Source organism: Cheilinus undulatus, linkage group 15 (genome assembly GCF_018320785.1).
Source record: "Cheilinus undulatus linkage group 15, ASM1832078v1, whole genome shotgun sequence".
NCBI classification, from domain to species: Eukaryota; Metazoa; Chordata; class Actinopteri; order Labriformes; family Labridae; genus Cheilinus; species Cheilinus undulatus.
This window is the reverse complement of record NC_054879.1, coordinates 33,443,449-33,470,973: the sequence shown is the minus strand read 5'-3', so window position 1 is coordinate 33,470,973 and position 27,525 is coordinate 33,443,449. Positions and strand designations below refer to the sequence as shown.

At 39.3% G+C, this 27,525-nt stretch overlaps 1 protein-coding gene across 8 annotated transcripts in view; it reads left to right on the top strand.

Annotated features, from left to right (window-relative positions):
* The window catches only part of dachd (dachshund d), a 226,498-nt gene that overhangs the window by 45,585 nt on the left and 153,388 nt on the right, over positions 1-27,525 (top strand). For all 8 annotated transcript variants that reach the window (XM_041806707.1, XM_041806705.1, XM_041806710.1 and 5 more), the window contains exon 5: positions 2,357-2,913. In XM_041806707.1, the coding sequence (XP_041662641.1) occupies positions 2,357-2,913 (557 nt within the window). The remainder of the gene's footprint in view (positions 1-2,356; positions 2,914-27,525) is intronic.

The window sequence follows — 27,525 nt, the reverse complement described above, 5'->3', positions numbered from 1 at the left end:
AAAGTAAGAAAGTAGTAAAAAAATGAACATTACATTGCAGTAAAAGTTGCAGCTGTGTTGTTAACAATACTAGAATTTAAAACTTTGAAAAGAGTCTATTAACACTAAAATGACTAACCTCCCTGTTATCCTAAGTGACCAGTATTGGGTCATCTATTGATTTTAATTCAGCATATTGCCAGGAAAATCCTGCATACTGTCTGAAACACACACAGAAATATATTGTGAATGTTTTTGTGCAATTAAGACAGTAGAGTTTGCCTGTTTTTTCATGGATTTGTTTCTAGATCTGGATCTAGATCTTAAAAAATGTATTAAACTGTTTAAGAAATATTTTAAGAATATAGAAAAACATACATTGCAGTCAAAGTTGCAGAAGCGTTGTTGTAAATTCAAGTATTCAAAACTTGATATGATAGTAGTAGAACTAAAATGATAACCATTCCTGTTATGATGACAGTAAAATGTGAAGTCCTAAGTGACCAGTATTGGGTCATTCATGGATTTTAATCTAAAATATTGCCAGGAAAGTCTTGCACGCTGTCTTTCCCATGATTACATACATTGCCAATGTTTTGTGCAAGCTAGACAGAGGTCAGAGTTTTCCTGCAATTGTTTCTGGATTTGTTCCTCTCTTATACACCTGTGCCATGAAATACATCTTTTTATGTACTTTTGATACTATCAGTCTTTAGATAACACATTGAGTTGTTTTAGCAATTGGTATTAAAAAAGGATTGAAATATTAAAGCTAAAGACAACCTTACATCGCAGTAAAAGCTGCAGTAGAGTTGTCACAACGCCAGAATTGAAAACTTTGATATGATACTAGTAAAACTAAGTCATAAGTGAACCTGTTTTCATGACAGCAACAAAATGTGAAGTCCTAAGTGGCCACTTATTGGGTCAGTAACTGATTTTATTCTGAAATAAATTTTAATCTTGTAATCTGTCTTCATTGCGCACATAGCCATTTTTTTTGCAATGAAGACAGTGGGCGGAGTTTGCCTATTATAATAGTCCCAAATTTTGCCAAGGTTTTTGTTCAGTCTAATCAGTGTGTAGGGGTTTTCCTGCAATGTTCTAGTTGTTTTTCCCGTATATGTACGCTTATAAAAGGTAGTTTTGAAAGTTTTTGTGCTTTTCAATAACACTATCATCAAAATAAAAGAGAATGCAGAAAATTGCACAAATGCTTACACTGCCAAAAAATTTTTGCAATTAAGATTATGGGTAGAATTTGCCTGCAAATGATTTATTTTTGGCACCATTAGTTGTAACAGATTAGACTGTTTTCAACAGACATAAAAGTATCAGAGTGTTAAATGTAGTCAACCTTACATTGATGACAATATAGCAATGCCCTGTTTACAATTTTAAACTTTGATAGAAGTATACATCAGATGATAATGATACTTTATTAGCTGATGTTGTTTTTTGATGATCATATATTGCGGGGAAAATGCCCTACAGGGTCTAAATTGCACAAAAACATTGGCAACATCTCATTGCAGGAGTTTCCCTGCAATTTTTGATGGATTCATTCCTGTTCAGTTCATTTGGCTCTCTATTATTCCATATGCATACGTCTCATGAGGTGTAGTTTTTAACAATGTTGGTACTTTTCAGTCATACTGATGTCATTAAAATAACAATGTTTTGTATTGTTTATACTTATATTCATAGGTTTCATACATTGCAGTAAAACCAAGCATGAATGGTGGAAAAATAAAGTTTTCAACTGACTTTTAATCCATAAAAAGTAGACACAAAGTGCCTTAGAGAGAGTGATCTTCTTTTAATAAGACCACTAACATGCTCAAAGGCTGCTTGTGCATGATTTTTGTTATAGTAGGTGTTATCTGTGGCTGTTGAAGTGTAATTAGAGCACGAAATAACTAAAGAGTGCATATTTTTGAGCACATAAATAAAACATGTCCATTTTTACATCGTTCTGATGTGATCTAAGTGGATGTCTTTTAATTGGAATAAACAATGCAACATTTAAGCAGACCTGAGACATTGGAGTGGTAGCCGGAGCCCAGTTATCTGCTCTTCAAAGGCTTCCACTGTCCCCTAGCTCCTCCCTCTCTGTACCGTGTGACAACAACAACTCATCCACAGAGCGGAGCTGCACTTTTCAGCTCATTTTCCTCCTGTCATTCCTCCTCCTATCTTTGATCATTGTCCCGCCGCTCAGCCCCCCCAAAACAACAGCCTCACTCTGCACGGCTGCTCTTTCTACTTCCTAACTTATCTGAGGAGCTAAACTCTGTTGGATTCTTTCATTTGGGGGTGTCTCGGCAGGCTGGGTTTTCTACTTTGAACTTCGGCTTACTCTCTTCCCCTCCTGTAGGTGACCATGGCCGTACCGGCTGCTCTGATCCCACCAACTCCTCTGGTTCCGCCGCCTACGATCTCGACTCCCTCCGCGACCACGTCGCCGCCGTCGACAACTTCATCACCGTCTCCATCCCTGGCCCCCCCATCCGGACCCGCACAGAACCTGTTCAGATCAGAGCTCCTCGCCACCGGCAGCCCGGGCATCCCGTCTGCGGCGCTTCCCCCCAGCAAACCCGTGTACTCGACCCCGTCGCCTGTTGAAAACATACCGCAAAATAACGAGTGCAAGATGGTCGAGCTGCGCGGTGCCAAAGTGGCCTCGTTCACCGTGGACGGCTGCGAGCTCATCTGCCTTCCTCAGGCTTTCGACCTGTTCCTGAAGCACCTGGTCGGCGGACTGCACACGGTCTACACCAAGCTGAAGCGGCTGGAGATCACGCCGGTGGTGTGCAATGTGGAGCAGGTCCGCATCCTCAGAGGGCTCGGCGCCATCCAACCCGGGGTGAACCGCTGCAAACTCATCTCCAGAAAAGACTTCGAGACACTCTACAACGACTGCACCAACGCGAGGTTAGTGACGAGCCTTTTTTTTGTGTTTAAATGTCTGCACTGAGAGCCGTGCGTAAAGGCGCGGGTACAAGGAAGGGGGAGACATTTTTCCTCTGAGAAACAAGTGGTTCATGCGATGTGATTAACTTATCAGGCGAATTTAATAATCTGCTGCCAAAGTGGGAGAATAAGCGTGAGAGTGGGATTTAGAGTTGTCTGCAGGATGAGGAGAGGAGAGGAGAGGAGAGGCCGGCGCGCGACATCACAGAAAAGTTGGAGTGAAAGTTTTTAACACGTGCAGGGCGAAGCTGTGCCATGATGGATAGCCTGTCTGCCTCACAACAAATGAATCGATAATGGTGACTCCACTTCAGCTGAGTTTCATAACAAACTTCAGGTGCCAGGGCAAAGAAAATTCCAGAAACAAGAGCCAAGGCATGACTTCAAATTGTCGTTTAAATTAGTGGAAACTTTGAGCTTAATTTTAATACACTTTTATAAAAGTAGGTTTTGCCTTGTTTAACACCCTTGCCACAGGGGTGATGTTACTATTTCAATCATGGTAACTTTGATTTTAAAGGTAAACAAGACAAACCAGATTAAAAAAAATAGATGACATTTTATTAATTCTTTTACTAGTTTGAAGAGCTTTCATTTTTCTTAAGGAGGCTGGCTGCCGTGGAGAAAGAGTGCAGGACAGCACTTTTTTCTCACTTCTACTGCTGTGGATAATTGTCACACACACTTGGAGAAATAACTAGACATCCTTGATTTCTGTTAAAGAATTTGTTAAAGAAGAAATCCCTATAAAACTCTTAGAGATAAACAGCCACACTGGTAGGAATAAACACTTTTGTTTTCGTTTTTATTTCAGGTTTTATTTGCTTTAATATGGCATGATTTAAGTGGTGATCAATATTTGATTATAAGTCATTTTTTGCTGTCCTGTTGCTCCCAGCTTTGATGTATCGCTCAGTCTCACAGGATGGTTCAGCCTGGTCAAATTTACCATCTTACCTGTCACTATGATTGATTCCATATTGATCTGCTACCCAGAAATGAGCTGGAAATGCAAATTTGATGGAAAGGCTCACATCAGTAGGGAATAGCAATAAACCCTTAATGCCACTTTGTTATCTCAATTTTTAAAAGCAGACCGTGAATTTAAAAAAAATATTTTGCGAGTTATTTTGGAATATGCCCTCTTGTGAAAAAGTCTTACACACTGGTATGCAGGTTTTTGATGCAAACAGATTTTTTGATGCAATTTATGCAACATTTATGCTGTTGTTTTTGCTCAGCTTTAACACTTTTTGACCCTTAATGCACGCTGTACCTGCAAATGGTGCAAACAAGCATGATCAGAAAATGAAAAAATTAATTAAATTAAAATTTTTGCTGCAACCGCTCAAGCAGTGAATTTATTCTTAATATATCAAGAGAATTTAAATTTTTTTTACGGTAAATTATTTAAATTTTAAGTAAACTTAACATGCATCAAACAAGCCACTCTTGAATTTTTTTAACAGTCAGCTTCACACTTCTACATCCAATTTTTGGCCTGTGCTCAACTTCCATACATTTCCAACGCAGCAGCATTTGTCTCAACAACTCACCTGTGCACTTTGGTGCTTAAGCATCATTTACATAAAGCATCTAGGGAGCAGACACCCCCCCCCCCTTCCTCTCTCTCTCTCTCTCTCTGTAGAGAAAGCCACACAGAGCGGTGATCCTCCTCTCAAGCCTGGCGTGGGGCTTCAGGTGACAAAGTACGTGGTTGAACTCTCCGGGTTGTCAATGGGGGGATGGCCAGCGATGGGGTTAAAGGATAATGCAGTGCCTCGCGTCGCTTTAATGACGCTAAAGTGCTGGGCTATTACGGGCACATGGACAGGACTGTAATTGTCTCTGAAAGCAGCCAGGTACTCCCGGTGCTGGGCTGAAATCAATCACTCAGACCCGGCCTGCCCGCCTGCCTGCCCCATTTGGAGAATTACATCATGGAACGGGGAGGCATCCGCTGGATAAAAGGCTTCTGTTACTTAGAAAGAGTTGATTTTATTTGCAGGGATGTGTGCTTTACAGCGCCTGTCGTTGAATCGCTGCTGACAAAATGATCAGTGTGAGTGAAGAGGACACAGCTTGGCCTGTAGGTGAAAAGCAGCTCCCCTCTTCTCTTCGAGTCCAACTCCCATTTTTTTGCAGCGACTTTTCTGTCAGCTAAAAAGTATCTGAGTTCACCAGTTTAACCCCGCTCAGGTTACACAACAACAGCCTGCTGCCTGAGATACTTTAGCCTTTCATCTCGCCCTATTACTACAATGTCACTACTCTTTTTATACAGTGGCAGAGGGGTAACAATGAAGTGAATAATACTCCTGTACAATGGCTCGTACTATTTCACATGCTGTTTTTTTCCCTCCCACGGTCTATTGTGTTAAAACAACACTACTCTCATTTTGCACACAGTGTGAATGTGAATAGCATCACAGAGCCACCGCTACGTCCCGCTGCTTTAGTTTTGATGTGGACACAAACAAGCTCCAACCAAATTGTTCCCTACCATGCTTACTTTAGCAGAACACTTTTTGAAAAGCAGTGTCGGTCAGAAATGTGAAGGAGGAGTTTTTTTTATTCTTTTATGTTTGATTCTCCAAGGAGAATACCTGCCACGGTGTTTAAGCAATTATTCTTCTTTTAAGACACTAGAAATATACTCATTCTTGACCTCTTCATTTTCTTAAGGACTCTCGTGCCAGATTAGCAGTGTTGGCTCTTGCTCCCAGACTGATCCAGGTTCAGTAATCTCCCCCCTCCCTACATTATGACTCTGGCCCTCCAGGAGCCCTCTGTTCCAGCTACTTGTTTTCCTTTTCATTTTCCCCGTGGTGGGATGGAAAAGGTTCTTATTGCTGTGTGACACTTGAACTCTCTGAAAGGTTATTATAACACAAGGAGGAGGAGGAGGGGGGTGCGTGGAGATATCGCATATCTCTCATTGGTCTGCTTTGTGGAGGCTGGCTATCCGATGCTGGGGTGCAGAAATGCAGCAGTTAATTGACAATCATTGTCTACCCTTGAAGGTTAACCACACGCCCCAGACAATGTCCCACCACTGGGAATGGGACGGCTTTTCACTTACATGCCCTTCTTAAATAGATTTTCCCCGGCTCGCTTCAGTCAAACAGACCTGCCTCAGAAATGTTACAAGTGACAGGTCGCAGTGAAACGACTTTTTTCTCCCGAACAGATATTTAATTGATACTGATGTGACAGAGAGTGCTATGAGAGCTATCACCTCTCTTGTTCCCCCCATTTCAAGAGTGTTTATGCCTAAACACACATATTTGCAAATGACGGTAATTGTTTTGTTTAGCGCTCAGTGTGAGCTGCCACCGAGGGTGCCAGCTTGTCTCTCTCCCTCCTCTCCTCCGCTGAGCTCTCTTATAATATATTTGTTTTCTACAAGGCACGGATGTGTTTACAGGTACTCAGGGGAGATTTCTGGATTCCATTCAAATCATTCCCAGTCAGAGTGGGTGCTAAGATACCCGTCACCCAGCAACCACATCCAAGAGGGAGCTTGGGCGATAATAACTTCAAAAACAGAGTGACAGATGCCTGATTAGAGAGAGGAAGAGAGAGAGAGAGAGAAAGAGAGTAGTATACAAAGCTGTTTAAAATCCAAATCTATTCAAGTACTTTCTTGAAAGTCAAATTGGCTCTCATATTGTGTGTTGTTTCTTTATCTTAGGGGAAAAAAGCGTTTTTCGCTCTTTTTTTTCTCCTCCACTTTTTAATCCTTCAGTGGGGCTCTGCTAAATTTGATTAGGTACAGTACATGTGCTCAAGTCAACTGTGCAGTTGGCAGATGGCGGCAAGGTGTTTTTATGCAAACAAATAGTCTCCTTGAAAATCAGAATTGCTTTATTGACTTGACACTCATTCAGCTGGAACAAGCACAAATTAAAACATTTCTTAAGAAAAATCCACAGATAAGCTCAAGCGGGGAAAAGTAACATTAATTTTCTTCATTTTTCTACGGCGAAGCTGAGCCAAGAGTACAGAAACCACAGATTTTACTTGTTAAAGAGGCTTTGTTTGACACTGTCTAATGTCATTTTGTGGATTTAGAGGCTATTTGCATGGCAAAGAGGCCTGTATTGTTAATTTGCCTGTTGGATGCATTAGTTGTCCAAGCTCCTATCTTATTTGCATGCCTTTACTGGCTCCGCAACAGCAATTGAATTACTAATTAATTCTTGCTTCCAATCACACATTGACATCAGGTCTTTGCATTGATACACTGATAAAAATGTGCAGCCAGATCTACTTAAAAAATCAAGTCAACTTTTTGCAGATTTCTTTTTTTTTCCTCAGCAGATAACACGGAACATTTTCAGTCTTTGAGGGCAGTCCATGGGTTTAAGAGTCCATACAACGACCATGCACCATTAACAAGTGTAAAAAGGGGAGGTGTTCTTTATCCATTAGTAGAGAGCATAAATGCACAAGAGTGTCATCCTCCTTTGGATGATCATGCTAGTTGGGCAAAGACGTGTAAACAGAACAAGACAGAAAACATGGAGAAAGAAAAATAAAAGCCAAATGGTATATTAATATTTATGTAAAAATAGGAATGTTCTGAAATCCCCTGGGCTTCTTCACCTACAGTGAACACAGATATATAGACTACCATATCATCAGCGTACATCAGTACATGTTTTTGTAGATTAGACAGAATAATCTTCGTCTAAACTACCAAAAAAATGTAAGTAACATTAATGTAATTTTTTAAAGTTGTTAAAACAAAACTAGTCTTTGTGTAAATAACTTTTTAAAATTTTAAAACGCATGTAATTTTATGCAAACTCTTAATTTTTGTTTCCCTCCAACTGGAGGAATTCATTAGATATATCTTTATTTTACTGGTAAAAATGCATCTAAATGCACTTTTACATTTCTTTAATTTTGGTTTATAACTGAGCCTATCAGATTGGGATGCATAATTTAGGATTTTTGCAGATATCCGATATGCTGATATTTACAGATTCATTTCAGCTGATACTGATATCGATACTGATATTTAAATAATTATTTCAGACCTAAAACTTCAGTCATTTGAACACATTTTAAAGTTGATAGAAACAAATTTAAATCCTTAGGACGCACAGGTGTAAGGAATGAAGATGAGCTGACATTGGTCTCTTGGTCTAGCCTTAAACGCCACAAACTTATTAGTATATATGACCAAATTTACAGTTGAAGCTTATATTAACATCCAAATATCAGTTGTAAATAACGGCAGAAATTTCAGTATCTACTGATTATGAACACATTTAAGCACGTCTTAACATTTAAACCTTCTGCCCAAGGGCATCATTGGATAATTCAAGCTTCTTATTCCCACATTTGAATTCTACCAATCTTATCCACCAATACTGCCATGTCCTCAGTCAATAGCTCAGCTGATTGTTAGACAAGCTCTTTTTCACTAATTTAAAATACCCACAATGCACCAGAGGCGATGTTGATTCATGGATAATGTATTTTGTAGTTTTGAAATACAGAATGGAACTGAGTAAAGATATCAAGATCAGGTTTTGTTATTTGCAAGAACTTAATAAGACTGACAAAATTATTCTCTTTCAGGAAAAATTCACAATGTCTTGTTTTTTAAGAAAAAACTTAAAAATCAGTGTATTTATGTAAAGTTTGGAACTTAGTTTTTTTTATTGTTGATTCAGAGATTAAATTAAGTTAAATTTACTTATGCTTGGATCCATTTTTCTCAGTGCAAGTGTGTTACAGTGACCTATTTTTACCACGTTTTTAACCATTAAAAGCTTTGATTTTTACAGACAATAGAAGTATCTACCTGTCAATATGACTTATCTAACGTATTAAGCTCGATTTGTTAACACTGATTCCACCTGATGATTTCACACTCCAGACTGATTGCCTGACAGCCCAGCGATAGATTTTGGGTCACTCTCACCCCCCTCCACTCCCCGCCTGTCCTCCTCTCGGAGCTCCCCCCCTTTGCTCGTCTTCACTCGCGGGCTTGTTCACATTACAGCACATTTAGGGAGCACGGCGGACGTCACAGACGCTCGGACCAGGACGTTAAACACTACTGACAGAAGTTAGAGGGAGCAGATGAGATTTCCTGATTGGACGAGGAATGCAGGCCCTTCTCTGGCTCTGTCTAATATGGTCACATAGAGAAATTGATTTTCCTCAGAAATTAATTAATTTTTCATATAGCCCAAAGCTGGAGTTTAAAAAAGAGTGCACACTTGCTGGTTTCCTATTTTCCCCCCTTTTTTAAAGAATTATTGCCTAATCATATTAATACTTTTGCCCCAAGGATGAAAAGATAATTGTACAAATGCATTTGGAAATATGTATCACTGAGTATTTATGATTAAATTATGCAAATAACTCGGCTCCCATCCTTCGTGGGCCCAGATTGTCTAATTAGGATTGATATGGCGAATAGATGTTGGGGAATCTGAATACAAGCATGTCCAAAGAGCAGAAAATTGAAAATGACAAGGCTGGAATCCTTAAAAAGTGTGTAGGGTTTTTTTTTTCCTCCTCTCTCTGTCTAATTCAGCGTAACTGTATCAGGAGTTAATTTTCCCCGGCTTCATTTCTCGTCTGAGCTGACAGGAAAAGGAATCCATCAGGGAAGCAATCTCAGATGGGATTCCACAAATTTCCTCCACTTGTTTTTATCTCCCCCCCTCCTCTTCATTTCGGTGGAGGCTATCAGGGATGAATCTTCTCCTGAGTAAACATGCAGATGTTATTCCTCCAGTGTCGATGTTTTCGGAGCTCTCCACTCAAGACAAAAAAACTCCTCCTTATAATTGAAGTATATTAAGAAAGGAATGCCATCCAACAAAAAGCTCTTTGTACTTTTGGAATCCAGTGAAGCAACGCACTCATGTTATTATACCACAACATCAGTTCTTATTGAACTGAAGGTTAGGAAACACCCTTCAATTTCTGTTTTCTTAAAAGAAAAAAGCAAGCATTATGAGAAGCAAAGTCAAGTTTAATTTGACAGTATTTCTAATTAGTTATTGAATGTTTTAGACCGGTTGTCCCAAAGTGGGGGTCGAGATCCCTGAGGGGGTCATGAGACAACAAAGGGGAGGTCGTGAGATGCCTTCAAAACAACAAAGAAAATTTATAAATTATTTTATACAGTACATTTGCCCCTTTTAATGCCAAAATATGTGAATGAAATTAATAAAATTGAAATAAAAACATCGTCATGAGGAGATATGTGTAAAAAATATACCTATAAACGTGAGGTTGCACGTGATGGCAATAATTTAGGAGTCTGCTGCTCTTTTTAAGACATCACCTCAGTGATACTCAGTTTACCATGTATACTCAGTGTAACTCTACACATAGAGATCTGTGTAATCTGGTATAAGCCTTTCTTACAGTATATCAACATATACAATAATGCTATGCTTTTTATGCTGAGTGTGTGCCAGTGCTGAGAATGCCCATTGGGAAGTGTCCGCAGCTATGACCAACTTTGCATGAACCTCAAGGGACAGTGGGGGTCTCCAGTCCCAGAATAGATAGGGAACCTCTCTTTTAGACCACTAATATAGAAGCAGATCCACACGCAGTCTAATTTTTTATGCCATATTGATCACATATATAGACTGCACAAGGATAGATTAGGGCTGGGCAGTGTAGCCTAAAATTAAAATCTCAGATTTTTCACACCAAACACAATTTTATTTATTTTCTTTTCCCTGCTTAAAATGTAAAAGAATTCACTCATAACAAGTGTTTTATTAATGACATTTAAAAGGAATGTAAATGAAATTCTCCTTTAGGGTTGAAGTGTAAGCTGTAAATATGTCTTTAAAAGTGCACTTTGTAGCAGCTCCAGGGTTCAAGTCTGGCCTGTGGCTCCTTTTCTGCATGTCTCTCCCCCTCTCTCTCATCCCTGCTTCTGGTTATCCAACATTCTCCTCCGTAGAATTAAAACATAAAACTCTCAAATTAAATCTTTAAAAAAGTGCATTATGTCAAGCCTGTGGCTTATAAGAAGCATGAGGAGTAATATACTATATTGTATTATACACTCACTTTATTAAAATCTATTTAAGCAGAAAAACCTCATTGAGATTAAGAATTTCAGTTATAAGAGTGCCCTGACCAAGACAGGCAGCGGCTCAGTTAACAAAGATACAAACATAAAAGACAGAGCAGTTACAATCACAGAAACACTCAATCCTGAGTCAAAATGCAGAAAGTCATCAGTCAAAAACATCTATAACCTAAAGCATCTTCCTTGGAGACAAGCTCTCCAAGACATACATTTTTACAGAAGAGTCCAAGCTGCAAGAGCGTCATATCCAAAACTTCTTTTACCCATCTCAAGACAGACCTTGGGAACAGATAGCAAAAGTAAGACAGTAGAAGAAGACTGTAGCTTCCAGAACTTTTCACATAAATGATATCACACAAGTATGATGTGATGTGTGTATATCAACATATAGTTAACCCATGTTATGAATCAGGATTTTTAGCATAAATGCATTCATCCCAATGCAATTAAAGGCCATACTTTATAGTTTGTTTGTTTTTTTACACCTAATCACGTGCTTATTGTTCCTTTCGGCACACTGTGGTTAAGCCACTGCAGCGTCTCCCTGCAGTCACAGTGATAAAACATAAGTCCACCACCGCTCACCACCACCGTCATTGTTTTGGTCTTTTATTTCCTTTTTTGTATCCATAACAAGTTCCTTTTTCCATGGTAAGGTTTATGCCATCTACCCAGAGTTCTAGGTCTGTATCCAAACAGGAAGTCAGCTATCCGCAGTTGAAAATTAAATGCAAAATAGTGGAATTTCAAACTGTCTGAAAAAGTAGATTTTCTGTAGAATTTTAGAGATAAATTGCAATTTAAAAATGAAAAAATTTGACAGCCCTAGTTTTATCCCTTGCCCTGCACAAATAACCTTCCACTCAACAGTAAGGTAGAAAGGGAACAATCATGTTAGAAATTGGCTACATCACCCCATTTTTAATGGTTAAGAGGATTTATTTTGTCGATTGGGCTTTATTCTGAAACTTCTTTTGTGGTTCACAATCTGCTTAATGAGACATTACACAAATTATCGTTATGTTTCTCTTATCAACACGGCGTCTCTGATCAATTTGTCCCTTATCAACCAGGTAAAACCCTGAGAGAAACAAGGAAGCTAGGTGTAATTTTTGAAAAATCTACATTTTCCACAAATACAGTGGATCAATAGAATAGATTTATCACCCAGGACAGGGCTATGTCTGTCACTGTTATAAAAACAGCAAAAAAGCAGGTAAATCAGTGATAGCATAGATCAAATGCATAAAAAGTACATAAAATTCTGAAACATCAAAAAAATTGGAATTGGAATTTCCTTTTGTGGGACTAATAAAGGAATATCTTATCGTATGTTATCTTAACAAACTTAAATCTTTGTGGTAAAAGGAACTGTAGCCTTAAAGCACTGAAAACATGGCAAAGTAGTATAAAATGGAAGTTACAACAATAACCTGTAATAATTAAAATTACTATACAAAGTTTATTTTGAAAGGCTTTCAGTACATTGCAGTATATCTCAGTATGATAAACCCAGACCCGTAGTGTGTCATTTGAAATTTACCCCAGACTTTCCCAAACTCAGTCAGACACATTGACACTAGTCTGAGCCAACACTTACATGTAATTTAACAACAGCTGTGCTCCTCTCTGCTCTCAGCAGCACGTCACACAGACGAAAACCAGGGAGGAAATGACATCGCTTTCCACTCTCTCTTCTTCTGTTGTTAGCTTCTGATGGAACGGCGGCGCGGCACAGGAACGGCTCCAGTGCCTCCAACAGTATCTATTAAAGGGGCTGATTGTTATCTAATCTTTACCTGGCGCTAGCTGGAAAAGCCCTGAAGCTAATGACACTTGAGACTAGCAGCACATTCTATGGTGGTTCAAAGCATCTGCTCAGTCAATGCCTGGTGATGAGAGGAAAAAAAAAAACGAAGAAAACGGCCCCACAGCTATTATGTGAAGTCTGAATTCACTTAGACACCAGAAACACTTTATGCAGCCAATTTGTTGCATTGAATTATAAGCAACATCATGCTTAAAGTGAGCTCTTAGGCTAGATGCTGCAGCGGCTCTTTTTGTCTTCTTTTGCAGACTCTGAAAAAAATGATCTCAAAAACAATAAATGAATGAAGGTATATTATCAGATTTATACTCATCAGAACTGGACATGTTCGTGATTTATAATGATTTATATGTAAAAAGCAACTTTCTTACATTTTTGTTCAATTAGTGCCCTTAAATGATTATTTTAATAGGCCAAATCATGATGATTGGTTAAGGTGACATCTTTGGACCCTAAACCGGAGATTGTTCCAGTTCTGTCTTTCAAATAAAAAAAAGTTCTAATAACCTTGCTTCATCTGCTTTTTTAAAGCAGCCATTAATCTTGAGGTCACTGTCATATGGATATTTCTTTAATTAGAAAATTAAGAAAGTCTTCTGCCCTGTCTGTCAAGTAAGAACCTTTTTTATTATCTTATCTATAAATGTTTCTGTTAAATCTTATTATGTGCTTATAAAATAATACTTTAATAGAACTGTAGAAGTGGAGGAAGTGCTTTAAAAAACAGCAATGCAACAAAGATCAAATAAAATGCAGAAAAGAATAAAAAGTCATGGATTAAAAGTATTAGAAACATGGAGATGGAGGATTCTTACAACTTGCCCATACTTGCCCACAATAATTTACATAAATCCTGTTTAAAGGAGTGTATTTTAGAGGATAACATAAGGATGACACAGATTTTACCTACCTGATTGTATTGGTATTAGTCGGTTTAACAGAAAAGGCACAATCACCTGATAAAAGCCTTATATTTCTGAAAATGTGTATCAAAATAATAAGAAAAAGCATGCAAATGTTAAAAACAGACCCCCCTTGCCCTGTATGAATGTATTCTTTGAACAGTCGCTCTATTAATCCAGGATCCTCTCAGTTGTCAGCAGTTTAATGTGAACGAGGCAGCCCGTGCACTGTACTGTAAAATGATAATGTCTGCAATTTTGGCTGTTATCCACAGAGATAGCCACACCCAGAGAGAGCGGCTTCCTGACGGCTCTGCACACCTGTAGAGGTTATGAGCAGGGTATCAATATCACCAGGTCAACACATTTTCATCTAACACTGACATCTCTCTGCCTCTCTCCCTCTGCCTCTCTCCCTCTGCTCCTGCTCCTGTTGTCGCTCCCTCTAAGCCTGGCGAGAATATTGGTGGGAGTCTTTATTGGTTGCAGCGCTTGGGTTTCTCTCCTCGTAGACTCAAATGTCACCGTCTCCCTGATGTTTCTTTAAAATCGCCTGTGCCACCACTTGCTGTGGCGCCCGGCTATTATTACCCTCCTCTTAAAGAGTGACAGTCGGGTCCTCGGAGACGTGACACAAACCTGTGCGGATGGAGCTGTAGTGCTGTGTCAAGGCAATGCTCTTGGCCAATCAGATAGCACGAAACAGAGGACTGTACACCTGTGTAGGCTGTGAGGTGAGCAGAAAAAGTCAGGAGTCAGCTCAGTGACTTCATTTTACCTCTGTTGTAAGGAGGACTGACTTTTACTCGATTTTAAGCAAGAAACTTAACAATAAAGCAAGGTTTGTGAGAATTATGGTTCTAAACTCTGAAACCATTTAGGAAAAAATGAATGATATTTATACCTGTTTGATAAAACAGAAATCTGGGTACGCTTTGGCAATATGTTTTTTTGGTGCAGGAAAACCTCTACACCACCTATATTGGCAGTGTGCCTGTGCAGGAATTATTGTGCAAGTTAAACAATGGGCATGACTTTTCTTGCAATTTTTTTAGATAACTGCCTTCATCTGCATGTCTCTTATGAAATAGGCTCAGTTTTTTCAAGCTTCAGAACTTTTCGGTACTCATATTGAAAAAAATCAAAATTGTATCAAAGTTCCAATCATTTTGTCAACTTCAGTGTAATTCAGATAAGTGAAAGGGATTCTTGCCCTTGAGGTTAGGCCTTAAGGACAGTGTGCAGTTTTTTTCTTGTAATTCCACCCTGGTGCAGAAAACACACTTAGATATGGAAAAAAAATGTTTGTTGTTCTCACAATACCAGATTTTAATCTTGCATATGATACCTCCAAAGAATATAACAACACTGATACCTAAGTCAATTCTAGACTCCCATATTTGGGTAATGTTTTGCTTTTAATAACCAAATTGCTGCTTACTAACCTGAATTTTAGGCAACTTGAAGTTTGGGTGCTTTTCATGCTATTGATCAGTAATGAAAAGAGAAGTTTTATGATTTTGAAATGTATCATCAAAGAGTATTAAAGTATCAAATCTCCACTGGTACTACTAAAAATCCAAGGTACCTAATTGATTCCATGACAAAAAATTAAAGTCCCAGGCACCCAGGATTGGGTATTTGTTTTTAATGACCAGAGTTGAATGCACAACCCATGCAACTTCTTACAATGAGAAATATCACTGACAGTATCTTGGATTTAGACAAAAGGCAGGGGTTTTCTTTCACTTTTAATCATATAAATCATCTCCTATGCACCTGTCTTATGCAAAAGGTGTAATTTTTGGAAGCTTGGGTACTTTCTGCTATTGATCAGTGATGAAAACAGAAGTTTTATCATTTTGAAAGATCTTATCAAAAAGTATCAAAATTTTTATTTAGTGCATAAAACACCAATATATGTTTGTTTTGTATGGAAAAAGGTCGTCAGAATTTCTGATTTTTAGTCTCTAATTTGATACTGGTAAAATTCAAATAACACTGTTACCTAATTTAATAACAGCAACAAAATTAAAAGTCCTTGACACCTGATTTATGGGTAATTGGTTGTTTTAAGTGACGAAATTGCACAAATACACAGGCAAAGTTTGTGCAACTTACACAAAGAGCTGGAGTTGTCCTTCAATTTAAAATGTGAAACTCCCCTACTCTGCACTTGTCTTATGAGATAGATGCAGTTTTGTAAAGTTTATGTGTTTTTGATATTACTGATCATTTATTAAACCGAAATATTAGCATTTTTAAACATGTTGTGAAAAGTAGTGGAATATTGAACATTTGATATACCACAGTGAGAATTTCTTTCATTTTTCTTTAATTACAAGCTGTTTAAATCTGTATATGCATGCCATTATACCCTGATAGCAGCATGTCACTTGAGTTCTATTTATGTAATCCCACGCTAGTAAAGAAAACACACTTAGACATGTTCTGTATGGAAATTAAAACAAAGCTTATGGGAATTAAGGTTGTCACAATACCATTTTTTTCTTACTTTAGAATGGGTTTAGTAAAAATGAAAAGACACTGATACCTCATTCAGTATCATAGCAGTAAAATAAATATTTAAGTCACACAAGTTTGAGTTATTTTTTTGTATAAATGACCAAAGGTTGCAGGTAAACCCTGCACATTGTCTAAATTGCATTAATACATAGGCAAAGTTTCTGAAATTTAGACAATATGCAGAAGTTTTCTTGCAGTTTTGAATTTACAGTTATTTTCCCATGTACCTTTTTTGTAAAATAGATGTAGTTTTGTCAGACTTTGGTTATTTTCAATACTGTGGATGATTCAAAGTGACAGGAATTTATAATGTTAAAGTTTGGCTTGAAAATTTATGAAAGTATCCAACTTTTTGTCAACCTTTGTGGCAATTTCTGTCACTTATCTGTGATTTTAAGCTGTTTAAAATCAGTCTGTGCCATTATAGCTGTCTAGAACTTAAGACAAAGTGCAGAAGTTTCTTGGCACTTGTAAATTTATCATCCCTCCCCTGTGCCTCATCTTATGAATTAGATGTAGTTTTGTAAAGCTTTGGCACTTTTCTGGCACAATATATCACGACGATAACAGAGGCTGTGTCATTTTAAATCACGTGGTATCAAGAAGCATTGACGTATCAAACATTGTGACAACCTGGGAATCATTTTATCTGTGATTTTAAGCCTCTAAACTTCATCCGCCTTGAAAGCTGAGTATAAGCAGCCTTTCTCCCTTGTAATTCCACCCTAGCGCAGAAAACACACTTAGACGTGTTCTGTATGGAAATAAACATGGTTATTATAATCAAGCAGCCCTCGGCGGGATGGTTTGTCCACATACATTAACCCTCTGAAACTTACACATTAGGAGCGGGTGAGTGTGTTTTCTCGTGTGCTGGAGTGTGTGAGATGCTCAGTGAGAGAGAGACAGAGAGAGAGAGAGAGAGAGAGAGAGGGGGAATGTGTGTGTGTGTGAGAGAGAGAGGGAGAGAGAGAGAGAGACACCCTCGCACAACTTCACATATGAATGGACTTGTGTGAAAAGGAGGATGAATTGAGTCAAGCTGACATAGCATGCCAATAAGCTTTGTCTCATTTCCAATGCCGTATTCATTTGTGCCACAGAGAGATTTATTGCATGATTGACAATTATGAGAGGGTGACCTAGTTCTTTGTGATGGAACAAAAATGGTTTTCATCAGTTGCCTTTGCTGTCTTTCGCATTGTGTGTCTGTGTGTGTGTGTGAGACGCTCCCCCAGTTAAAGAATAGGGATCGCCTCCGTGCAGTGCAATACTTCTCCCCCCCTTTTCTCCAACTATTGAAACTCATGCATTTCTCTCGTAATGGCTTCATATATTTTGCATAGAATCACATCTTCCACCATGTCTTTTCCACAGCAGAAAAAATGAATTTCCTACCCCATTAAGCAATGTGAGCTGTCCAAATGGATCACGTTAAAGTGACATTTTTACGAATGCTCTTCAATCTCTACACTGTAAGACTGAACAGTAAAAGCTTGTTAAAAAACTGAGATGTGTGAGCTTGGAAATTCAAAATAGGTATTTCAGCACTATTTTCTGAGTTAGCAGAAGACATTTTTAGTTTAAGTAAACCGTACTTGATCAATTTAGGTATTTTTCATTATTGTTCTCAAGTAATTTGACAATCATTCCTTAATTTGCTAACCTGACACACCAGAAAGACTGTTTCTTGTATCCATTGCATGGATAGATTTCACATTCATCTGGGAAATCTCCCATGCACAGTGTTTGGGAAGGGCAGGATCTTTCACAAAACTCTAGGAAGATGATTGGAGGAACGTTCCGTCTGTTGCATTCATTGTGGGCCAATCAGAGTCACAAGACAAAATGAGGTAGTCAGGCATGTGCAGCCCCAGTAGTATCCTGAGCTTTTACTGACAAGTTTGTGAACAGTGGGGCTTGTCAGTGGATAAAACTCATGCCGAGGCCGATTGAGAGGAGTGCAAAAACATCTCTGCCTAGAGAAGATTTTAGTGTGGCTTTTGATAAAGAAATATGGTCCAGTTCTAAAAACTGCTTCTACACTAGAGCTACATCCGAGCTAAACGCTACCACGATGGCCGCCATTGCAACCGCCTCCCGGTAAGACTTAACCCCACCTGTAGCTACCGCCTCATTCTCCTCAAATGACGCTGAGTGGTCTGGTCTGTTTTCAGATCTGGCACAATCGTTTCAGATTGGAGCTTTGCAAGATGGATTTACCTGATTATGGACACAGCCAATCCATCTGCTTTGCAAGTTTATTCATTTCCAGATTTTTCCCAGCTTGCTCTTGGGCATTTTGCTTTTTGGACTAAAAGTCAAAGGCAGCAGTGTTTAAATGTCTTATGATGTTGCCTGTTGTGCAGTTATCACTATAAAGATTCTTTAGCACGTGTTCCTGGTTTTACAGTCAGTTTTATGGTTGGAAACTCTTGCACCATGAGTGAAGTTTCCCACTCAGTTAGTGAGGTAAACAGTCATTGAATTGCCTGCTTTAGATTAGAGGTTAGTTGAAAAGTATTTACTGGTTCAGAGAACGACTTTCTGCCAGTGTTACTTATAGACACCAAGGTTCACCACCATGACTGACACTTAGGTTAGGGATGCATGAGATTGAATTTTTGTTGATATCTAATTTGCCAATTTTACAAGGTAATTTTAGCCAATACTCATATCAATAGAGATATTTAAACGTAGTTCAGACAAAATGTCCGTCCTTAAAATGCACAATTTGGAGTTTGAGGATGAACAAATTACCGTATTTCACTCCTTTAAACACTTTAAAGTGTAAGAAATGATGATGAATAAAGAAAAGGCTGATGTAGGTCTGCTGGTCTTAGGCCATTAGGCCACGGTATCTTAGGAAGGTGTTGATATACTAACACAATAATTGATTTATTGAGCTAATATCTGATGATACTGATATCATGCCAATAATATCTATATCACGTATTTGGGAAAAATAAATATACATAACATATAGTACTACTGCATTTTGTTAAAAACAATATCATGACTATTTTGATTGGTATTGAGAACATGGTTGTAAAGGGTGATTACTCACTGATTTTACAAAATCTGCAGTGCACACATTTATCAAACTTAAAGCTCTTAACAAAACAAAAGCAATAAGTAAGTATAAATGAGTGAAAAAAACCCTAATCATCAGGGCTATCAATAACTTGCATCACCATTAATCTCAGAATTTAGTTTAAGATCAAAAGCACTCCTTTTTCCACTGACATGTCTTTATTAATTTAAAACGTGATCATTTATATGATGCATATATTTCAAATTGAGGTCCTACGGTATCTCAACCATTTCCTAAAGTTTTCAAAGTCAGAGAAATGGATGATTTCTACTTTCTCATTTGGACGTCTTGTTAAGGATGCTGCCATAGATTGTGAGTTCAATCACCCAGACTTCCTCCATAACATGGAAATGCCTATCCCTTGGTATTTGCAGCAAGTTATGACCAGCACTGCTTAGTACTGTCTACCTCCATGGCCTCCCTCTTAATACTACTTCTTGTTTTGAATTGAGGACTCTGTTCAATAAAAACGGCACCTCATAAGTTTAGTAATTACTAAACAGAAAACCAAAGTTTTGTTTTTATTTATAAATTCCTCAGAATGAGAGAGAAATGCACTTAAAAGTGCACTTCCTTGTTCATGCTGGAAGCAGTCCCAGAGTGTGCAAGCATTTTTTCCCCACTGATTTCTCATAAATATGCAAAATCAGTGACTGAAAATTGCACTCCTGTGAACTTGGAAGTTCAAAGCAAGAAGTAAACAGTGGAGCTGGACAGCGCTGGTCTGGAACATGGACTGTCAAAAGAATTGGACAAAGCCTGTATGACGTCAGCCATTTGGTTAAAATAGGCGGACTCAAACTGCTTCCATATTGAAATCACTGTCTCAACCGGACTATGGATCGGACTCTGTTTTTTGAACCAGGCTGTACACCAGTTTATGTCTAGTGTAAAAATGGCTTTTTAACATGAGTTGTGTACATGACTTCCTGCAGCCAGCCTCAAGTGGACACTCGCGGCATTGCATTTTTTTTGCACTTCCGCATTGGCTTCATTTTTCAGGACTCATCAAATTGTCTTATTGTTTTGGTTGAGAGCCCCCTGCTGGTGGAATTTTACATGTGGTATGCTTAATTGCAATAATTGGCATCCTTTTATGGCATTTAAAATTCCACTATTTTGCATTCAAAATTGTTTTTTGTCGTTTTGGATTTTTCTTCTGTATTAATCGATGTGTAAGTGACTTCCTGTTTGGATACAGGTCTGCTTTTATAGGTAGATAAAAGGCTTTAACATGAAAACAACCGCAGATAAAGGAACTTGTTTGGATATGTGATAATGAATATATGAAAGGAATTTATAAGTCCAAAATCTCACAGCAAACACTGAAACATTTACCAAATAACAAAACCTATGGAATAAACAAGTTTGACACAGTAATCATTTAATCATGATTTTCTTGCCAAAAATGGCCAAGTAACTGGTGATTAACAATACTATTTCTTTTAATTTTTTTTTTCTTTTTGAAATTAGTTTCCTCTTTTTTTATTCTATTATATATCAGGTTGTACAGCGTAGCTTTGGCATGGAAATAAAAAGGAAGTAATATCACCCAGTGTGACTGCTTACTGTGCTACATTACAAGCTGTATTATTGTTGTTACCTGATCATCCAAATCACAAATACACTCATCCTTTTAGTGCTGTGGCTGTCAGTAAAGTGCCTTAACATTTCCTGATTCCTTTATTCCTTTATGGTTCATTCTACCTGTCTATTAGCTGTGTGCTCTCCCCGTGTGCCGCCGCATGCGTGTGTGCGTGTGAGCCCACTCAAGCTGAGATTACTACGACTGTGAGGAGGAAGTCTCAGCACCTCCTGGGACTCCTGCTTGACTGGCCCCACAAATGATACAAGCCAGGGTTTAGTTGGGAGTTAATATCCTGCAAAATTGTCCTGCACAGCCTCGGCAGAATGTGGATGATTAAATGACACAAGCATATCAAAAACATTTTTCTCAGACTAGTGGCTGTTAAGTGTTGCGCCGGTGCTGCTCCGTCTCCCAAGGTTACCATTAAAAAGAAAGGAATATTCAGTGGGAAGTGGGTGTCATTGAGCTGCGATTGTGTGCACCTGTAGGAGCGTTGGATGTTTTGTGTAATGCCCTGTTTGAGAGGTAATAATATCTCAATAGGATTTCAGGGCCTCATTGAGAGGTTTGGGAGAAGGTTGAGAGGACATATGCTAATTGAGGCTGAGGAGACTCTCAGAAACACACCCCACTAGAGTTTTTTCCTTGCACACTGGATGCCAGACTTCCCCCAGTGACACAAAAAAGGCTGGAGGCTCCAAAGCGATCCATTTTATCCTTTCTTTTTCAAAGGATGCGATGCTTTGTTTTAACCTCTGCAGGAAAGGAGATGAAAGGCGGTGTAATAAAGCCAAAAGGTCTTTCTGTAGTTATCAAATGGCCTTTCACTCCTGACCTTTAAGATGCCACAGTAGGAACTGGAGACAATGCTAGAAATACAGATCGGATTTCAGAGATCAAACATCTCTTTGTGTAGTTTACTCGCACAGAGAAGAAAGAACAACCTTTCACAGCGAATCATTTGAACATAAGACGAAATAAAACCAGGAAATATTTGGAGAAGAATGAACTGCCTTGTCAGCTCCTGCATAGATCAAACACTTAAAAAGTTGAAGTACTGCAGCAACGAGTACATTTGTGTTCTGAGGCATTTCTTTACTTCTTCCTTTATCTGATACGCTGCTGCCACAGCAATGGGCTTTGTATGGAGGCATTCAAAGTCAGCTGGGACTTGGCTCTTGAATGTGTGTGTGTATCTGCCTGTACACATGCTTTTACAGTGCTGCCATTGAGGTATAATAGAAACTACAGATGCTCAGATAGCATTTTTTCTGTGGCTAGACTTGAGGATAAGCCAACGCTGACAAGACCCCCACATACCAGTGAGCTAAAAAAAACAAAACGTGTGATTAAGTTTTCATTTTGTGAATGTTGTGTTTTTAATGGTTTTTAATGATTGATATTGTGCCATCTTGATTAATGTTGTGTTTTTAACAGCATACTCATACATGTAAAAAAAAGTGCGTTTGCATGCAAAAGAAGACAATAAAAAATTTACTCTTCTACATTTTCACTAGTTGAATATTTCCAACCAGGCCTGCTTGACATGAGAAAAATAAGCTGTGGAAATACTAGGCATGCACCGATGCATCGTTTTCACATCATTTTTTGCTGATATCTGCCGATAGCAAATACTGTGGCATGAACAGGTATCAGAAGTCAATGTTTCTTTGTTGCGTCCAAACAATTCAATGCAAAGATGAAAGATAAATCCATTTATTTATTGCTGGGCAGAAGAAGTCAACCGTTGAACAAACTTTGATTTGTTATCATGCTAAAACACAACAGAAAATGTTGTCATAGAGAAATTCCCCCCAGAACAAATGAAAAAACTGATTCACCAATGGAATTTGGCTAAATTCTTACTTTAAACATTGATGTCAGTTTCGTCCCTAATTTTCACAATCGGTGCATCTCTAGCAACGACACTGTTCAGTATTACACCGACGATGTGAACTGAAGCTTGCAAATAACCCTTTACTTGGTTTCTGTTTATCTGATGTTCCCCATGATCTACACGTGCCTGCAAAACCTGTTAGCAAGAATGTTTTTCTCCTGACAAGTGTAAATCAACAAGCTGTAGCTATAGTTTTAGCTTTATATGACTGCATCAAAATAGTGCAAAGCATGGCGATTATACCTGTGCCTCTAATAGTAGAGGTAGAAATGTAGGCATGCTGAGTGGGAATGCATTGCTTGTTTATGGGGGGGTTGAGATTGAAAGCATGGAAAATTCTGCACTGATACAGTGTCAGAACTATAGATGTGTATTTTAAGTAAAACTAATCTCTAAAGTCACTGGAAACTTAAAAAAATATATATATATTAATAGATGGACTTGGATGTACTTCTGAATTTTTTTAATGTTTTTTTTTATTTCAAATTGATTAACATTTTATTTCTCTTCACAATGCTAAGTTGAATAGATTGGAGTATTGATATAAATGTTCAGGAAAAATGGATCATTTCTTAGGAGAAGGAAAGTGAGTTTCTTGGCACCCTTGAACATACTGCTCTCTTCTTCTTTTGTTTTTTTCATGTCCGTTTGCAAACATCTCTGAGAGGCACTACGGTCACATGGTGGTAGTACCCTCGTTTACAAGGGCCAATGGAAATAATGGAAAATATGTTGTTTTAAACTAAAATGATAGTCACATGAAATAGACATTCTTTAAAATAAATTTATGACTTCGGATTTTAGATTTTTCAGCCATGACTGGACCCAGATAACTTATTTGATTTGTTTACAATTTATGATTTTATTGATCTTTAAAGCACTTCTAAGGATGCCCATACTGAAATAGATACAGTATTTGAATAAGTATTTACGTCCTAAAACTTCAGTCCATTGAAAAAACTTCAAGGTTTAATTTTATTTTTTTAATTTAATTTTTTGGGCATTTCATTTCTTTATTTAAGAGAGGAGGACAGTGGATAGAGTCAGAAACGGGGTGAGAGACATGAGGCAAAGGGCCACAGGCCTGATTCAAACCCAGGCCACCCGCATACATCGGTCGCACCTTAGACCACTAGGCCATCTACGTGCCCCAACACACTTTAAAGTTAAAGGATGAACAAATGTATTAGTATATATGGCCAATATTTCCAGTTGACATATGCTGATATTCATAACTGAAATATTGATATAAATATCGGCAGAAATTTTGATAACTACAGATAATCATAACTGCCTTTTTGAGGTAACATCTGCCGATATTGATATCAGACTGTTAATATTGTGCATCCCTAGAAAAAGCTGCCTGACTGCTTGCTTTCACTGATTTTAAAAAAAGCCTTATAAAGTTATACGAGTAAACTGAGAATGCAACTGACTTTAATGCGTCATGATATCCAGCTGATACCAGATCATTTAGAGGAACATCATCATTGCATCCAATCACAGGACTAAAAGCACAAGCCCATCTGTTCGATGAAAATACTTCTCTTTTTATTGCAGTAACTTCAGGCTTTTGCAGCGGGTTTATTGCGAATGTGAGCTGGAGCGGGCGCCCATGTGCGGAGGCTGTGGTCCTCAAGGCACTGGTCACAGGATCGATTCTGTGCATCTCTCCTGTTTGGTGCTTGCCTTCCCTGTTCTCTCCCCCCAGATTTCCTGTCTCTCCTCAGCTGTCCTATCTGAATAAAGCTGATAAGCCCAAGAAGTGTTTTATTCTTTTTAAGTTTATTGCAGGTGCCCATTTTATAATGACAACTTCTGATTACTTATGCAGCCTCATATAGATCTAACCCTAACCCTGAGCATATTGAACAATGTTAGATCATGTTAGCAGCAGCTCAGTTTTTGGCCTGCTCAGTTCTTATCCACTTCTGAACCTGTGGTTCTTGAAGTACACCTCTCAATTCTCTTGGTTTCTTGTGACTATTTGGACAGTGGGTGGAGTAGAAGATTGGGGAGGGAGTGACATGCAGGAAAGGAGCTGCAGGTCTGAATTTGGTGGGAGCCTGGGCCTCCAGCCTGGAGGACTATGGCCTCTGTACATGAAGCTTGATCTCACCCCTTGGCCACTTAAAATTCCTTCTTAAACTAGAGACCACTAAACAGAAGGCGCTTGTAAAAACCATGAATATATTTTAGCTGTGATGGCCAGAAGAAAAAAGTGTAGTTGTGTGCGCCTGATCAATGATAGGATGTCTTATTGGACCTGTGTTTCGATAGATTTACTCTTTGATATCAGATTTAAGTCAGTTCTGACCCTGTTGTGGGTGTTGGGACAATTCTGGAGCCAACACTACAAACTGCTGCTGTTCTTTTGTTGTTGCTGGTTTAATTGTCTTATTTTTAAGTGATGTTTCTGACCAGAAAGCCTGTCACAATGTAAAATTGCAGACAACAAACCAGCCATCCTTTTCATCTAAAGCTTTACCACTCTTTGGTTGTCAGATCTGCTGCGTTCCTTTCCTAATAGCACTTTGTTAATGTTGAGTTTCTGAGCTGTAGTCTGTCTTAAGTCTTAAAGCCCCAATTTACACATTTAATTGCCATATTTTGCATTAATATAGCTACTGCCACATGATTTATAGTTGATGGTTATACGTGTGAAGTGGGAGGTTCAGGTACAGGTTGTTCAAAATGACAAGCTGCAGCTATGTAATGACAGGCCTACAATACCCAGCAGCCCATTTTTTCAATCACACCCATAGACGGGCCGACTGCAGAGACGGCTAATCATGCTCTTAGATGTAGGACGTTATCAGGATGCATGATGGCACCCAGCATTCCTGTCATTCTCCACATTCTGCCGAGCAGCAATCGCACTTTGGAGCGCAGAGTGTCGGTGCCTGCGGACCCTGAAGGGGCTCTGGGTAAGAGGCCCAGTCGGGGCCCCTGCTGGGCCGGGCCTGTTGACAGTTCCTTGGCACTGTTGTCTCAGCAGGAAGACATCAGTTGGAGCAACAGAGAGGCTGTGGACGAAGGCCGTCTGGTCAGCGTAGAGAATGGAGTTGGAGAAGATTAGGCTTCACCCGCGGGTCATTGTGTTCCCAGAGCAGGCCCGAGTCCGTCGGCCTCGGTATTGTTAAAGGGAAAGGTCAGGTCCAGAGACCAGGCTAAGCCTTTTAAACAACCTGCACCGCTTCTTCCTGGAAACCTGACTGCGCTCTCTCTTAACTACCGGGCAGGGGAAAAATCAGCTTGGAAGAGCTGAGGTCGGCCGTATCCTGATGTGAATTTGAGACCACAGCTAATTGAAGGAACATTACTGTATATGGAAGCATTGCAGTCAGAGCTGGGATTTCATATTGCATGTGAGCCTAATTGTTCTACAGAGCCCACAAGTTGTTACGCCGCACAGTAAGCGCACTAGGCCGCTCTGACAGATCCTACCAGTGTCGAACAAATCCTCACATTTATATCCGCTCAGTGCTAAATGCTTATGTACCGCATTCATAAGGTCGTCTGAGCCCCAACACACTCCCATAAGTCTCCTTTAGCCGTAGTGATGGCTGGTGTCAGGGATGTCTGCTGAATGAAAGGAAACACGGGCAGATAGCGTTTGATCCGTGATGGAGATGAGTCCACATAGGAGTAGAGCCAGTGATTAATAATGGTGCATCTGGGTAAAAAGGATGTCATCCCCTGGACGTCTAATGAAAGCTCTTGAACATATCTGGGAGAGGCGATATGTTGACAGTGGATGATGCAAATGAGGCTAAATGTGAGAGGAAACCTGAAATGAATCACCCCGCTGTCTCGGCCGCATTTGTGTGTGTGCACGCGCACCGGCAGCCAGCCGTTTACGTCGTACAAAGCTCACTGTGACACTCTCCCTCCTTTGTCTCAAACTGCTAACTGTATTTAATTTCACATCTTATCGGGCCGGGCTTTGTCTGTCTGTGAGTCTCTGCACAGTGGAGGCGACCCCCGGAGATAAACTCTGTCAGGCTCTGGGGTGATTTATTAAATTCTGATTTCTGTGAAGGACTTTAATGTCGAGGGGGTGGGAAGAGCGGGGAAGGGAGGGTGAACGGGAGAGGGGGGGGCCTGCGAGGAGGGAGAGAAGGAGGAGGGGGGGAGAAAATATGTCGCAGGTGTCTCTGCCAGCCCCGGGCACTGTTCTCTCTCCATTACCAGCATTGTTAGGTATAGAGAGGCAGGAGAAAAGAGAGAAGTAGGAATCTATGCTGAATTTCCTGTCTTTGTTGTGGCACTGGGCTTGTTTTTTCCCTCTGTTCCAGGCCAGAACAGCGCTATCAAATCACACTTGTTTGGACTGGAGATAGGGACTAGACTGTGTTTCATTGGAGGGCTTGACCCAGCTCGCTTTAACGCTCATATTTTAAAGCTTCCTCTTCTTTCCCCCCGCGACACCTGGGCTGCTCCTCTTCTAAATCTATTAAGGCAAATCCTCTGACCTTATCGAGCTCCTTATCCTCACTGATATTTGAATAAAGCCCGATGTCAAGACATGTGTGACATTTTTCGGTGAGTTCAGCAGATTTTATGGAGCGGCTATTACAGCCCATCTGTGCCCAGCGCTTCAGTTTTAAAATATTTTCTTGTTAAGCACACTTCACAGGTCAATTGTGACC